The 17,442-nt window shown below is 39.6% G+C and overlaps 1 protein-coding gene across 1 annotated transcript in view; it reads right to left on the bottom strand.

Moving 5' to 3' along the window:
- The window catches only part of PKDCC (protein kinase domain containing, cytoplasmic), a 45,967-nt gene that overhangs the window by 21,047 nt on the left and 7,478 nt on the right, over positions 1-17,442 (bottom strand). The window contains exons 2-3 of the mRNA XM_039532723.1: positions 7,278-7,400; positions 3,744-4,015 (exon numbers count right to left, since the gene is read on the bottom strand). Of these exons, the coding sequence (XP_039388657.1) occupies positions 3,744-4,015; positions 7,278-7,400 (395 nt within the window). The remainder of the gene's footprint in view (positions 1-3,743; positions 4,016-7,277; positions 7,401-17,442) is intronic.

The raw sequence follows: 17,442 nt of genomic DNA, 5'->3' as shown, positions 1-17,442 counted from the left end.
CCCCTTTAAATTTCTATTGCTAAGCCGGTATTACTAACCTCTACAAACCCTGTTTCAGAGGGAACATTAGATAAAGATGGACAGTTCAGGATCTGGTAATATAAACAAAAGTATCACACATAAATATTAGGTAATGAGCAGAATGGTAACACAAATAGGAAATTTTACTGAGAGAGTTGCCTTGTCTATCCTATAAAGTACAGCTTCCCCACACGGCCAGAGAAACTGTAGTGAATCGTATTCATTGGAGAGAATAAAGCAGGTTTCACATAAGCATAATTTTAAAAAAAAATCAAGTTATTGATTGGCAAATGTCAGCTACAGGAGCCAGTATTGTGACTATTCAGCTGACATACTTCTACTTTATACAATTAATATTACCTGAAGATGTTAACTTTTTTTTTAAAACAAGAGTAAAATTCATCCCTTCTAAAAAGGATACTTACAAAATCCCCAAATAAGATTATTATAAAAGATTTCTTAGTGTTTTATATAAAAAGCAGCACTCTAAATACATATAGTGTTTTAAAGGTAAGCAAATCATTAGCAATGAAGAATTCATCTGGTAAATTTTCTGCACCTGGAAAATCCATAAGTGGATTGTGACTGATTACTAGAAGCTCTTTGAAAGTATTTGAAGGTCACAGTTTGCTTTTCAGACTGGGTTGGATAGTTACAATTGGACAGAAAAGTCACATAGTATTGTTTCTGATCCTCAACTAAATGAGTGTGCAAACATTTTGATATGAATACTCATGCATATCCATCGGTACTCATACATGTGACTTTGAAATGCATCAACATCAGTGCCAGTGAAACTCAAACTGGCACTGATGCATCTGATGAAGTAGGTTTTAGCCCACGAAAGCTTATACCCAAATATAAGTCTAACACCTTGTTAGACTAACACCTTGTTAGTCTCTAAGGTGCCACAAGGACTCCTTGTTGTTTTTTCAAACTGGAACATTCATGCAGAAGCACCTTTGGGCGGGGGGGATGCAGAGTTACATCCCCCCACCCCCGATTTCTGCCAGAGTTTATATGCCCTGCCCTAAGTCTCACTGTATAACACCAGAAGAACCTTCAAATTGTACTCTCCCCCCACTACCGATAGTTATGCAACATCTCTGCATTCATGATTTGTAGATTATAAGGCCAGAAGGGACCACTGTGAGCTTCTAGCAGTCTGACCTGCATTACACAGGCCACAGAACTTCTTTGAATATAATTCTTCTTTGAACTAGACTATCTCAGCTACAGAAAGATCCCATATTGTTTTTACAATGTTTAGTAAATGAAGAATTCACCAAACCTATTGGTAAATGGTTCCAATGGTTCATTACCCTCACTGTTTAAAATGTGCATCTTGAGGGTACACAAAAGGATGCATGTATGACTGAAGGAAATAATTTAAACATCCAAGCCAATACTTGCACAACAATTTTTTTGTAATATTTTCTCAGCTCTAATAATCCACCTTGAGAAGGAACCAGGGGACTGGCACAGTGATGTTTCTCATGGGTGGCTTTAATAAATTCAGACACGACTGAAGATTTATACCATTGGTTAATGTGCTGCTGGCTGGGACTACCAAGTAGCACCAGATATGGACAAGAATCCCTTTTTCCAAGCTTCAAAAAGTAGTACTGCCAGTCACCTGCCATCACAGTGTCCCTATACATGTTTTCCAGTTCCCAGATCACCCTAGTCATCTATACCGAGTAGATTGTAGTTTTGTCCTTGCTGAGTGAGCATGCAGATGCATTCATAAGGGTGGCTGCAGCCTACCATGGTGCAGGTCTGCTGTCATACAAAGACCTATTATGTGAGCATAATAATAAGCAATAGTGGGTGCTAAAAGCACTAGGATTTTCAAAGTGTAAAAACAGATCTTTAGAAACTGATGAGCAGATGGAATAGTTCAGGGATTCTCAAACTTCATTGCACCGTGATCCACTCCTAACAAAAATTGTTACACAACCCCAGGAGGGGGGGACCAAAGCCTGAGCCTACCCGAGCCCTGCCGCCCTGGGCAGGGGGCCAAAACCAAAGCCCCCAGCAAGGCAAATGCCAGCCCTTGGCGAACCCATTAAAACAGGGTCGTGACCCACTTTGGGGTCCCAACCCACAGTTTGAGAACTGCTGGAATTGTTCAATAGCACTCTCTCAAACATTAGCCACGGTGATAGAAAAAGACAGCTTTCCTCAGTGAGCGTATGACAGTGTATGGCTGAAAATCACACTAAAATATTAAATGTTTTTTTCTAGCCAGACCAGCAAAATGGCCCTAATCAAAAACTAATTCACTAAGAAGGATCTTTAACCCAAGCAAATGGAAAATTTTGCAGAACACACTAAAAATTGCACTGCACAAATGCACATGACAGTCATGTAGTGGAATGCATTTCAGTGTGGTCAGATAAGTGCATTGGGACAAAAGCAGAAGACTCTCCCTGGAGAAGACTCTTCTAGCTGTGGCCTGGCAGGGAATGAGTGATGTGATACTTGAAAGAGAAGCCTAAGAAAGGAGCACACCATTATGGCATTGCCTTGAGACCCTCTAGACCGTCCTATCTGGATCAGTCCACAGCACTCTCTCTCTCCAGCGCACTTGAACATCAAGCCACAGCACAATTAGAAGCAGTGCATTAAGGATCAATTCTTGATGCTGTGAAAGCCAATAGTAAAGTTTCCGTGGGATCAGTGTTCGGCCCAAAGAGTGAGTTGAGTGATCAGAGTTAGTGAAGAGCCAAGACCACAAACATAAATCCCTCATGTAAAACTCCTCAGTTGTAAATCTGAAGAAACCTTAAGAAACAAAATTCTAAGAAACACATTTCAGCGAGACACTTTCTTCAGTGTTCTGACTGACAAGACATAATAACCCAATTACCTATCTGTCATGTGCATGGCACGACCACAAATTATGGATGCAGACCTCAATGGGGAGGCACTGAAGAATGGATGGGTGTAGTGCAAGAAGCAGGCAAATCACTGCCTATTCAAAGAACAGCAATTGGTTTGTTGGTGTGAGGAAGCCTGGGGTAAATTGTAAGGAGAGAACTACAAAGCAGTGATGGCTTTTAAAAAAACATTAAGATTCATTATAACCCCTGGGAGATTATTCTCCAGATTGTCAGTGGTCTACGTTAAAGAAGTACAATGACATTACAGGTTTTTGACTATCAAACAACTGAACCAGCGAGTTTTATAATCAGCAGAAAAGAGGCCTGGTCTAATGAGAGAGATGTATGGGTTAGTGGTCAGAGCACAGAACTAGAAGACAGAACTGTCTGAATTCTAATCCCAGCTCTGAAGTCATTTCACTTCTCAGCCTCAGTTGACTCATACTTAAAAGGGGATGATAACACTTATTAATCTACATCATAGAGGTGTTGTGTGAATCATTTCATTAATAATGTAGTAATTGTGCCCAAATCACCATAAGATTACCCCAGTTTTTCACTGCTATAAATCTTTACTGTGTAACTGACTTCAATAGAGTTATACCAACACAGACTTTAGTGGTGAATCAGACCAAATGTTTGCAAAGTACTTCCAAGATATTAATGTTATGTATTATTATTAATGAAATATTTACAACACACATTATTCATTGTTTTAGTTATTAGTCTATAAAGGCCCGATCCAACATTTCGATTGATCTCAATGGCTATAAATGACTATACAGAATTCTTGTCAAATTTTATTCACTTTATCTACTTAGATAACTGGTCATCTACCTGTACGCATTATAAAGATTCCTCTTTTCATTCATATTTCGACATCGGCCCTCCACAGAGCAGGGAAGAGTGAAATTTCTTGCTGGAAACTCTATAAAACAGTCACGGTTACTGGTACAAGAGCTTTCTTCTATGCTGGCATCATCCAAATCTGTCACTTTCAGCTCTCCATCTACAATCACAAACTGTCGAGGGCGAAAATCCAACAGCGTCACGGAGCCAAGCGGAGAGTGAGCCAAATAATGCAAAAGCCGAACTAAGCTGAGACATATCTGAAATATAAAAGCACAGATACCCCGTGTGACTTGTCTAGTATGGAGCATGTAAAAAAAAAATGCAGCTGCTTTAAATTAAGTCACACACATAATAATGACCAAAGATTGGCATTAAATTTATCATAACAATCAAAGTTAATACATTCAAGATATTCTTCATAAAATTTAACATTCTTTCAATGTAAATTAGAATAATCTTTAGAAGCTTGAAACTAAAACGTGCTTCTTTACCAATTTTTCCCCTATGCAATTTTGGTTCTGAGCTGCTGAGGCTTCCTTGTTTTGTTTTCATTATTTTAATAGAAATAAAAGCATTTTTTTAAATAAATCACACCACACATAGGCCCTGATCCTGCAATCTAAGTCTCTTATCTTCTAAAAGCTGACATGTACTTAACTTTTCACACTGAGAGTAGTTTGACTTCAGTGAAACATTTCACAGTGCATAAAGCAAAGTCTTTGTAGGATCAGGACCTATCCATGTAGACAGACCCTTATGTCCACACAGAATTCCATTCGAGTTAATGGCGCTCCGCACATGTGCATCAGATTGGGGCCATAGAGTGAAGAATTATCTGAGCTTTGCTAATAGATAGAAGAGAATAATATTCGGAACCTTCACATTTGGACCCAACCCTATAGCGTTTACTACTGTTTGCAGTTCATTTATGTGATGCCTTGACAATATTTCTTTGTATGTATTGTATAACACACTAAAACAAAAACAATATTAATATGCATGCAGTTAAATATTTGCATGCTCATTCACTGTATTCAATTAACGACATGTCTTATACAGGCTAGAAAGCTTTTTATTGTTTACATGTAAGCTTTGTTTTTTTGTAGGGTGACCAGACAGCAAGTGTGAAAAATTGGGATGGGGTTGGGGGTAATAGGAGCCTATATAAAGAAAAATCCCCAAATATCGGGACTGTCCCTATAAAATCGGGACATCTGGTCACCCTAGTTAAAACTGTTGTTAAGGCCATATGTATTAAAGTAGTCAAATCACAGTTCAGTCTCAGGACATAAATGATATACTCAGGGAAATACTTAAACGCAGACTTCAGAAGAAAATAGAGGTTGAATATGGCTTACGTTAAACTTCACAGACTTTACGTCTGTGAGATATTAGGACTATCTAACACTTCTGTAATCATTTCACCTGCCTTACCAGCCTAAAACATTTTTGTTCCACTTAAGCAAGATTAAAAGTTTCTGTAGAGATACTTGTAGGTATAAATTAATACAAGCATGGTTATGGGATGTCTGCACTGACTGCTCTTTTGTTCTTCTTGAAATTTACAGAAATCTTCTATACAGTGTCCCAGAGGATGCTACATATAAAAGGCATATCGTGTTGCTAAGGAAATGAAAGCAGACCAAATTGAAGCATTTAACATTCAGAAAATCAATGTGATTTTTGCCTTGGGTCAGGAGTACTGCACAGAACCTCAGCATAGGAGCTGAACACTGTGCTAAAATTGTTAACAGAAGCTTGAACAAAGTTATAATTAACACCATTAACTGCTCAAAGGTAAATATGGGGGGTGGAAATCACTTTTCACAGGTTTCTTAAACTACTACGGAAAACTCTGCATAAAAGTATAACAATTTTGCAAAAAACTAAAGAGGGATTTTTGTTTGCAATCTGAAACCATTCCTCCTTCCTCAAACACTACCAAGGCCCTGATCCTGCAAACGGATCCACTGACACAGCCCTGTTGAAGTCCTTTATCTATGTGCCTGCCCTCAGTGCTGATATGGGCTGTGTGTGTATATCCCCAACAACAAGCTTAAAATAAACATTTTAGGGCTCAATTCTGCACCACTGCTTTCCACTGATTTCAATAGGTTTGGGGAGATTTGGTCCTAGTCCTGTAAGCACAAAGACACTACTTGAGTGTATAAAGTTAAACAACCATGTTAATGTTTTCTTGACTGCGGCAGATACATAAACAATTTTCATGTATTGAGCTGAGAACTTGTGTCCTTTTTCTTCTCCTCTATGACAGCTGCACACTAGATAAGGTAATAGTTATGACATTGCCTAAGGCTTCATTACAGCAGTTCCAGGAACATTCTATTTATAATTACATCTCTATGAATCAAACCAGCATTGCCAAGGTATTTCTCCTTCATCTCCCTCTAAGGGATACCCATTCTAAAGAGAATTTCCACCCACATCCTATGTAGTATGGTCAAGCCAATAATCTACTGCCTCTTTTGCAATTTACATCACAGTGCCATAATTTGCGGTTGCATGGGTGCAGGGGCGGCTCTAGTGATTTCGCCACCCCAAGCACGGCGGCATGCCGCGGGGGGCGCTCTGCCGGTCGCTGGTCCCGCAGCTCCGGTGGACCTCCCACAGACGTGCCTGCGGAGAGTCCGCTGGTCCCGCGGCTCCACCGCCCCACGCTTGGCGTGCTGGGGTCTGGAGCCGCCCCTGCATGGGTGAGGTGTGAGGGAGACAGCAGTACACTTCACTGGCCATTACAAACGAAAAAACTCTGATTGAGTCATCATTAGGAGTTTGTTTCTTTTAGAACAACATAGTGGAAGTTCAATTCATGGGCCAAATGCAGTTCACAGAGCTCTAAATGAAGCCTGTAACTGCCCTAATCTTTAATAGTGAGGTACATCCCACCGAAACTACAGCTCAGCATACCCTATCATGATGAAAGTACCTCTACAGTCTGGGTTCCGTTGCATACAAATTAAGTGTTTCTGTTAAATTGTCAATGTGGGCTTCACTGGGCAAACTCTGTTTTAGGATCTATGTACATTGATAAACTTTGCTTTACCCTTTACTCTCCCCTAGTAAAAGGCAACATAACAGGAAACAGTAGGAAACAATTATAAAATCAGCTTGTGATAATGATCAAGATAGAGATGTCACATCCTTCTATTGTTTGAATTCCAGTTGTAGAGCATAATGTACAAGCCAAAAATGCCAAGCTCTGAGTTTTTAACAAGTATGAAACCTTTGAAGATATAATGTGAATAGCACAGAACATCCTATAATTAGATACCATCAACACACATAATAGTGCAGTGTCTTAAAAACTGAAAAATGGGAGTGTTATGTCTTGCAGACAAACTAAGACTTAACATTCCCAAGCAAAGCAGTTGTTTAATAAATGTGAACAAAGCTGTAAACTATGTAACTCTCTTTTTTTTTTTTCCCTCTTACATGCTTGGAGTTGTGTGTTCACATCCTACTTAAAAGTCCTTTAGATACCCTGGTTGTTGTACTTACTCGAAATCTGTCCTCCCAAGAGGTCTGTAAAAGCTGAATAATCTCCAGTGGTGAGCCTAGCTCAGTGATGGCAGTCAGCGTGTCTGGGATGTCATTGCTATCCTGATAACAGTAGCCATAGAGCTGAAAAAAGTACACAAAGGGAGAGAGATTAGTATAATACTTCTTGGCATGCTCTTCTTTTCTCCATGGATGTAGGAAACAGTCTCCTGCATCCTCCTTGGACCTTTGGATCCTATATGTTTTAGGACTCTGCCCTTAAGACCCCATGTTGCAGCTTTGTATACTTCCATCTGAGGAGATGTCCTGTTGAAGCCCATTATTGAAACTCTTAAGTTGCCCAGTGCAGACTCTGCAGGCCACACATGGGTGGCTGGGTATGCAGTATTTGCTTATCCTTCTGGGTAGGCTTTTATAATCAAGACCCTTATCAAGAAACTTATACGGAAAAATATGTGCATGTGTAGATATGGAGACTTACCAGAGGGAATTCATTTTAGTATATGCGTTATCTGGCATAATCATAATAATTCTGTGCTTAAAAATAAGCATTAGAATATCTCATTTAAAGTTCAAGATTTTTTTGCAGTACTATTGCTAGCGCACTGAGTGTCTATTTGTATTTAAATGCCACAGAGGGTTCACCTATATCTTTATAATGAACTTTAAAAAGCCATTGCAAATGCCAAGGCATATCCTTTCCAATGCAGAAAATGCTTCTAATAGTACTTGTTGAAGTTACATGTGCAATAATGTTAGAGAGGGGTAAATACTGCAAAATATTTTAAAATGAATGCAGTTCCAGCCCCTTTTGTGTTTACTTTCCAAAAGTCACTTGAGTGATCAGTTTTTACTTGCACAGACACTTTCACAGTAACAACATTTTAAGCCTGTGCTTAAAGTGACTTATTTCAGATGGGATGGGGACTGTTTTACACAGCCAGGAGACAGACTTTTAGAAACTCCTTGCCAAAGCCTTGGCAGAGAGGCAGTTAAATGAGCTGAACAAAGATCTGATTACAGTCTCTGCAGCAGGGACAATTTTACACTCTACCCCCAACCAAATAAATCTTATGGTAGAAGAGCTGGCATGACGTAAAAGGTTAAAAATCCCCTGAGCCTACTCATCTCCTCTCCATCCCTAAAAGGCTCAAAAACACCATGGCTTCTTCAAACCTATTCGTCTCCTGATTATGGACATCATCCAAAACTCATTGAAGTCAATGGGAGTCTTTGTATTGACATCAGTGTGCTTTGAATCAGATCCTATAAGAACTACGCTCAGCCATTCTGGGTTCAGAAACAATACCTTGTGTGTTATGTGATCGATCACGACTAAGCAACATTTGAATAGCCAGAGCAGTTAAATGATCTCAATCAACTAACAATGGAAAAAACATTGCAAACAAATTCACTCACTACTCTGAATAGCAAGCAAATTTGTGCAATATGCTCACAAACATTTAACAAGCCAAAAAGGAGGTTAAATTCAGTAAGCAAATTATTTGTGATGAATCATTCCCTTAGCTCTATCATTGTCCATGTTTAAAGGAAGAAAAAATATTCCAAAAATGTAAGTGAAGTAAGCAATTACTCCTTTCAGTGAAAGAATAGCATTGTACTTCAAAACAACTGGTAAAACATGTACATCAAACAAAATGGAATCTAGAATAGTTTATTTAAAAAAACATACAACAGATATTTTGGCATGAGAGATGTACTTGTGGCAGGTATTTCTGCACTATAGACACATGGGATTGAAATAGGGATACGCCATAGTTTTAATAATACACATTAACCTAGGCCTTCATGGACCAGATACAGGGATTGTCCCTTAATATCTGTGACACAATTTTTTATGGAAGCATGTTTCTGATAGTAGTAAAAACTTAGCATGACACAAACTATCTTAGAAGAATACATCAGCACAATTATTACCATTACAAACCAAAAAGAACACAAATATAAAGAGAATTAAAATATTTTATAGAATATGCATCTTTGATAGAATGCTACTGGTCTTGCCTGTGAATTTTATATACGTTAATTTCTGGTGTCAGAGCCTAATAAGAGGGTCTATATCCTTCTAAAGTCTAGTTCTATAGAATCACACAGGGGATTTATAAAATTGTATTGTTAAGTTGAAAAAACTAATAAATCAGAAGTGAGATTTAGAAGACAAATTTAATGAAAAATGTCAATTCTACAATAAATGTCAATTTAGAGCAATAATGAATGACAAGGACATCAGTCTTCATTAGCCATTCAAGCCCTCTGAAAGAGTGCAATAAAAACAAAGTAATTTTAATTAAGACAAAGTATCTTTATAGCATATGTAAATGCATATTAAAGGATTCTGGATTTATTTTAATCAAAATATATATTTAATAAAAATAAATTCAGAATACTTCTGCAAGTGTTAAATCTCAAAATATGGGTTCCAATTGTCATAATAATGTAACAGGTTTGTTCTCGGGGGGTTGGGTGGCACTGCATTGAATTATCTCCATTTAGAATCCAATTGCACTCCTGCAAAAATCGTTGCTGACTGATGTTTATATTTAGTACAGACTCTGCTGTTCTGGAGCATAATTAGTTGCTTCAAGTCGCTATGAAAGCTTAAAGGGCAAAATCCAATTTTCCTTCCACAAGAAATTCTCTCTTCAAATCGCAATGGGAAATTTTCTTCCATAAGTCCATTTAATTTAACTAAGTCCATAGTTAAATACATTAAAAATTATTTGATCTTTTTCTTCATCACACATAATTCTAACTAAAGAAATAGGTCATTTGGCTTAAGATCTTCTTTATCACTATTACTTACGTAAAACATTTCTAGCTATGGAATTGCTGTTTTGTTATATAGAATCATTGGAGCATGGAAATCATAGATGGAAAGGAGATATTGGGCTACATTTCAATATATTTTAAATGAAGACCTGAGGTCCAATACAAAAATGCAAATGCAATACACAGCCACATTTGGGAGTACAATTGTGGTGACTGAAAATTTAAAAAGTAGCTACGTCCTGATGCAAACAAATAATTAGGTATCCAAAATGGCCATTTATATGTGCATGACCACACAGAAGACAGATGTATGTGTATTTTCCCTTAAAAATTTAGCTCATTAGATCATCCCTTCTTCCTGTCAATGCAAGGTTGTTTCCCAAAGTATACTTTCTTGGTTTTTCTCCAATCTAGTTTGTAAAGGTCCCAAATAGGACAATGTCATTTTCACTACCAATAATTAAGTAATTAATTTGTATACATACATATTTGGATTGACCACCTGCATTTGGAAAAATAACCACACAGACAATTTGAATGAAACTGGAGACAAAAGATTATCCAAATGGGAAAGATATGAAAGTAGAGCAAGCAGAGTGAATCAGGAACTTCAGCAAATGAAATTCTCTTTGTGGGGATAGCATTTTATCCCTATCATCTAGTTACATATTAGATTTTCCAAATATATTATTGTTTCATACCCCCATATGGCGTAGTTTCAGTTAAATGTATGGAAAGAAATATTATCCAATGAATATTGTCTGATATGTCAAGTCATTACATTGAAATACTACAAATACATAATTTTGTATAGAATCTATAAACAGTTACTAGCTTAGGATGCTTTTCTGTTTCCTTAGGAAAATATAAGCCAGATATGAAATTTTGAACTGTTGTCACATTGTGCACAATAATCCCTGTAGAGCAGGTGTGTTTACTGAGTCCTTCACTAACTGTTTAGATTTTCTCAATCAAAGATTGTATTCCTTATGCACCTAAATCTCCCACTGACTTCAGCAGGAGTTTTAGATGCCTAAAGAATACAGGGTCAGCCCCTGAGAAAGTTATATTATTTTGTAAGATTTCATGTCTGTACTGCCAGTCAGTTCACATCCCTTTAGAATTGCCTTTTATTACAAATTATAGAGACAGAGGTGCCCCTTTCAGACAAGAAAGGGGGTGGTGGGGAGCAGAGGTCAGACCGCACACAAAAGCTGACAAGCTTACTGAATAAAAACACAAAATAAAGGAGCTTATTAAGCTGTCATCAGTGGGTAAGTATATGCAAACAACAGGCCCTCACGCATTAGTGTAGTCACCAAAGCTGGATTAAAAAAAAAAAAAGAAGAAGAAAAAGTCAAGAGAAAGCCTTAGCAAAAGTGTTACTTTTCATGTATACAATTTGCTCAGACAGGAATGGTACAACTGAAAATCTTAGAACATAATCTGGCTTTATTTTGTATCGCTGGTGTAAGCCTAAAGCAAGATTGCCAGCCTGAAGCATTGAACGATCAGAAGTCTGACCCCCAAAAACAGAATACTGGCCCCAAAATCATGAGATATTAAAAAAAAATGATAAAATGTGTTTGCATTCTAGTTTTGGAGCCCTGAGGATTCCCTTCATTAGCTTTCCTCTGTAACCAGGAGGGCTATAAATGTACTTGTTTTTTGTAATGAAAGCTGCGATTGTTCATATCATCACATGACTCCAAGAGCTCAAACTTTCTGGGAAAAAAGGAATAATCACCTTTGATGAAATTGTGAGAGTTGTAACTGCTAAAGTAACAGCATTAGTTCTGATTCTCTTCTCACTCACACCTCAGTGATTTCACTGGAGTTACTGTAGATTTATTCCATTGTAAGAGCAGAGTTTGGCCATGAACTGACAACAATTTTCTTGTTCGTGTGCCCACTGGAGCTCGTGGGCACTGTGCCCATTGGATGGTATTTATTTTCAAAGATACATGTGCACACCTAGCCAAACTGGAGATTAGTCCAGAACTGGACATGGCAAGGCCAGTCTAGTAGTAAGCTAGAGCCTGCATCAACACTCATTGCACTCAATAGAAAGACACCCACTGACATTGCTGAACACTGGATCAAGCGCCTAGTGGAACCGAATGTAGAGTGCTTTGACATTCCAATGGCATCAGACCAAAGGAAGACAAAATCAGGGTAAACTTTTACATGCACCTGACACCTGGGCCATGCCCTCTGTTGCCATGGCAACAGGCCAGTCCCTCTTGGAGGGATATACAAGAACAACCATGATGCATAGCTGTTACTTAGCAATAAATACTCTAGGATTTCCTCTTTGGCCTAAAATCTGTTTTTTCCTCTCACATTTTAAATGTTCTAACTTTACGGAGTATATTATAAATATTTTTGCCACCCCTCCTCAATCCAAAAGCATCTGTAAACATGGTGAGTGCTTTTATATGGCAAATGATTAGGTTATTTAATTAATTTTAATCTTCCTAGGTAAATGTAATATACAGAGGAATTGCAGGGAGCAGAGGTCACTCAGCACCATTCAGGATGCATTCAGCTTCTTGTAGGATTGGGACCAAAGCTGACTGTCAAAGACAAGAGGCAAAATTTCTTCCTGTTGCCTCAGGCTAGAGATGGAAATTGTAAGCAAGCAGTGGATAATTTAAATATTAAACTAACTACTCACAACTATCTTTAGGAGGGTTTTTTATTAATAACTTTGCTATTATTAATAGTGCGGCACACTAGAAGAGCTAAAGGTTACACAAATGTCATCATAGCTGCCATCCATATTAATAGCTTCAAAAGAAAGCGGAACAAAAATGAAATTCACATGTCTATGTATATATTATACTCACAAAATCTGTAAGGCACATATTTTGGCAGTAAACATAAGGCTTACAAAAGTTCTCTTCCCTTTTCTCTCTCCTCATTTTCATTATAATTAAACTCCCAAATGAAATAGTTCTATTATAAAAAATTCTTTATAGCACTGTAAATTTACACTGCATTGCACAACCCTTGGGTCCAGCCCAGGAAAACACTTACTCATGCAGGCTCTTGCCAATATCTCACTTAAAGTCAATGAGACTACTAATCTAACCATGATCTCAATGGGAATGGACAGGTATAACTGAGTGCAGAATTTGAAGCCATATCTTAAATAATAGGGATGACTATCTACCCTGACTTCCATCTGTGAGGAGTGCATCCCCTTCAGTAGGGTTGTGTGGAAGTTTGACTCTAAATTATGCAACTATTTAAATTACTAATCTCTGTATGTTTTCTGTTCTGAAGCAGCAAGCAAGACAATGCTGTTGAAATGTTCATGAGACCCGTCCATATTAAAACTGATCCCTTCCGTATAATTCTACTGAGTTAAGTGTCTCAGTCTTCTTCACTGCTGGGCTTACTTCCCTCGAGAGAGCTTTGTCTAACTCAGAGTCGGTCTGCAGCTGCAAAGTCCCAGAATAAGCAGCTCTTCCTATCATAGATCATTCTGAGTTTAGCCAGAAACAATATAAAGCCTTCCAGGCCTAGGTCCACAAATACTCCACGGGCAGTTCTTTTTGCCTAGCTTGAGTGGCCAGGCTGAGACTGGAGAAAAGACAACAGTTTGCTCCTTTATTATTATTGATTAGTTGTATTGCCATAGTGCGTAGGAGTGCCAGTGATGGACCAGGACCCCATTGCGCTACGCACCATACACAGTCCCTGCCCCAAAAGCTTACAATCGAAGTAAGTAAGAGACAACAGAGGGATATAGATTGACAGATGGAGGCTGTGGTCTCAGCAGCCTAACTCCTGTTCAGTTTTTTTTGTAGGCATCATGGAAGAGGAGAATTCAAAAGAGAATTAGGCACTGAGACACTTCACTGGAGGGCTATTTGCATCTTTAGGTACAAAAATGCCTTTAACAATCTGGACCTAAGTGAAAAGGTATTAAAACCATCACTGGTTGGTACATACAATGTATGAACGACACCTTGTCTCCTCAAATGCTCCTCAAGTGTGTGCCCCACAACAGTCTTTCCCTATTGTGGACAAGGCTGCCACATGGGTGGCATCATACTGGTTTGGCTAATCCCCACGCCCTCCCACAAAGTAGTAATGCAGAAATTACTCTAAAGCCACCCCCTCCCTTCAGCAGCAGTGGGTATTATGGACTAGGCCCTACAGGCATCTTAGAACTACAGCTGTTACAACTACAGTGTGTGTGGTGTGCGTGGATGCATCAAAACAATTTCTGTCAAAATAGCACTTGTGGGTGGGTTAAACCATTGCAAGGATGGGTGATGCTACAAACCGTTTTGTGCAATCAAGTGCCATTGAAGCTAGGGAACGGAATTGTTTGTTTGCAACAGCTGTCAGGAAGTGTTCCTTCTGAACTGGTGCAGAAGGATTTTAATAATTGCTAGTGTAGGAGGGCCAAACCCTTTATCGAACCGTGACAGGAAGTATGAAAGAGACAAGTTTTCCTCAACTTAATGTAGACACACCCACTGATCAAGGGCAGGATGCAGATCTAAAGAGACAACATGACTACATGGGACCTTAGAAGCCAGGAAATCCTGTGTCTAGCCCCAGCTGTGGCAGACTCGATGTGTGGCCCTGGACTATCTATGTAACCTCGCTCAGTCTTGCTATCTAATAAAAGAAGTAGGACACTAGTACTTACCTACCTTACAAATTAGCCCAATGGTAAGTAATAAAGCAGAATTGCCCTTGGAATCCTCATTATACAAAATGTTATATTTTATTGAAACAGTGTCCTGGGCAGGATACCCACCAACGTGAACAGCTTTATACGTGCAGTGTGTCTCTGAAAAGTTCAAGTAGCAAAGGTGATTTTTGCAAAAAGGTGAAATGGTGCCATTGGTCTCTGTTCAGTGCTGCACAGAGAGGAGACTGCCAGGATCCTAGGCAGGGAAAGCTGATGAGGTTGCAAATCATCAGCTCCCATAAAGGAGCCAGAAATTCAAAACAGAGTCTTTTGGGGTAATTTACATGGCACATAACACAGAGGAACAATCAGAGAAATCATTCGACAAATTAATGGGATTAGTTTTATGAAGGATGTATTTGCAAGTGAGTAATGAGGGTGTAGCTCTTTAACTAATTCTATGGTTTATGCCTCGTGGAAATCCCTTCCTGCCAACAGCTATGTAAGTTGAATCCCCTCTACAGTCCCATGCTATTCAATGGGAGAAAATATTATTTGGACACTTTAGAGTTGAGGCATATGGCTTGTCTAATAATGACATGAATAGTTATGGCTGGTTTGCAATTGTATCAGCTCTGTGCTTCCAGCAGCACTGGAGTTCTTGTTAACAGATCCTTTCTTCACTCTTAAAAGTGCAGGATAACATCTGGGCCTGTTGGGAAGCACTCTTGCAATAAAGAAGTACTTTGTGTAATTCATCTTTCCTCGCCAAGCCGCATCTGTCTGCTCTCCCTGGCCTTCTCCATTCCCACCCTGAGCTCCCCAGGGCTGTGGAGGCATACTGGAGCTGCAGCAAGCTGTCTCCATCAACAGGTGGCACTGTTTGCTGTTTTCCTCCTCACCCTACAGAGAGATCCGGTGCTGTCACCCCACATTACACCTAGGGTAACATTTTCAAAAGTGCTTATGTCACTACATCTCCCTGTGGATCTAATGCTAACTCCCACTTCAGAGTCTTAAATACAAAATATAGGCACCAATGAGAACCTCAAAACCCCCACTCAGACGCCACCTCACCCCTAAATTCCCTAGGCACCTCAACTGCTGTTGGTGAGCAGGTGCAAAACCACCTAAGTCTAACACCACCAAGCTGCTCAGTGCCCTAGTTCATGCTCCCCCCGGGTGGGATTCTCCAACTTGGCATTCCTCCAGGGCCAAACCTGGTAGGTATTGTCAGAGCATGTCTTACCTGCACAAAAGACAACCAGATCTAGACTTTTCTGACGTGGGCAGGAATATCCCAGAATACCTGACAGCCCAGTGGGTAGAGCTCTCATGCAGGCTATGGGAGACCTGTTTTCAAACCCTCATTCTGCCTGATATGGAGCAGGGACTTAAACCCAGCTTTCCCAGAGAAGTGCCTTAACCATGAGGCTATTGGGTATTCTAGGGTGACAGTGCTCTCAACCTGTCCTGCTGAAGCTGTTCCCCTGTGTATTAAATAAATATATATTAACTGGGCTCAAGAGAGACTGACTTCATAGCCCCGTGGTTAGGGCACTTGCCTGGGATGTAGGTCCCTGCTCCAATAAATATTTCCTTTGTTATACAAAATGGAACAGCTTCACCAGAAGAGATTGAGAGAGCCCCACTTCAGCATGCCCAATAGCCTGATGGTCAAGGCAGAGATAGGGGAGACCTGCCCCAAACCAGGCAGAATAGGGGTTTGGTCTCCCACAGCCCAGGTGAGCACCCCCTAACCACCTAGCTATAGGCTAGAATGTGATGGGTCTCGCTCTCTCTCTCTCTTTTTGAGAAAGAGCTGAGGTGGCTTAGGAACCTCGTTCCAGGAAAGGGTTAACTGCTCTGAATCCAGAGTGGAACTAGACACAGGGCTCAGACCCCACCCCTCTCCTCGGTATTTCCTACTGGCTAGCATAAACAGACGCCAAGTCTCCCCTTCTCAGGCATCTCCCCTTCTCAGTGGAATTCACAGCCTGGGCTCCTAACTTGGGGCTGTGAATTCCACTAGGCAGCTAGGTGCCTAGAAGTTAGGTGTTGCCATGTCTATGTCCCTTTGTGAACTAATCCTGAGGAGCCAACCTGACACAGAAGGTAATTGGGACTTAGGCTTCTATGTTCCTGCATCACTTTTGGGGATTTATGCTCCTAAGTCACTTAGATGCTTTTGAAAATGTTACCCCAAGTACCTGTCTACCCTGGGAAAAATTTCTGAGCAGTTTTAAAACTTGTTCAGCTAAACTCATTTTAAAACTATCTAAGTCCTGGTGTGCACTTGGTTTCAGGCAGTTTAAAATGTCTTTAAAAATGCTCTAATAAAAACAGGTTAACAGCAGTTAGAAAATTTCCCAGTGTACATAGGCCCCTGGAGCTATATTGTACCCTTTATCTATGGATGCAGATCAAGCACTTAATAAGATCCCAAGCTCTCATTCCAGTGGGTTAATTCTCTCTAATTAGGGGCTCTGTTTTGAAGGTTCAATTCCAAGGGAAATTTCTACACTCCTCTCCCAATCCAAATTTCATAAAGACAATTTCCCCATGTGATCAGCTACCATCTTGCCTTGGCTCTTCGTTGATGACACTACACCACAGTCTACTCAGAAGTTTGCTCAAATTTTTCAATAAAAATAAAAAGCTCTTCAGTTCATCACTGAGTATTCTCCACCATTACCAGCACAAAAGCTTTTCATGATTTGA

This window comes from Mauremys reevesii, linkage group 3 (assembly GCF_016161935.1).
Source record: "Mauremys reevesii isolate NIE-2019 linkage group 3, ASM1616193v1, whole genome shotgun sequence".
Lineage (NCBI taxonomy): Eukaryota > Metazoa > Chordata > Testudines > Geoemydidae > Mauremys > Mauremys reevesii.
This window is presented reverse-complemented; position numbering and strand designations above follow the sequence as displayed.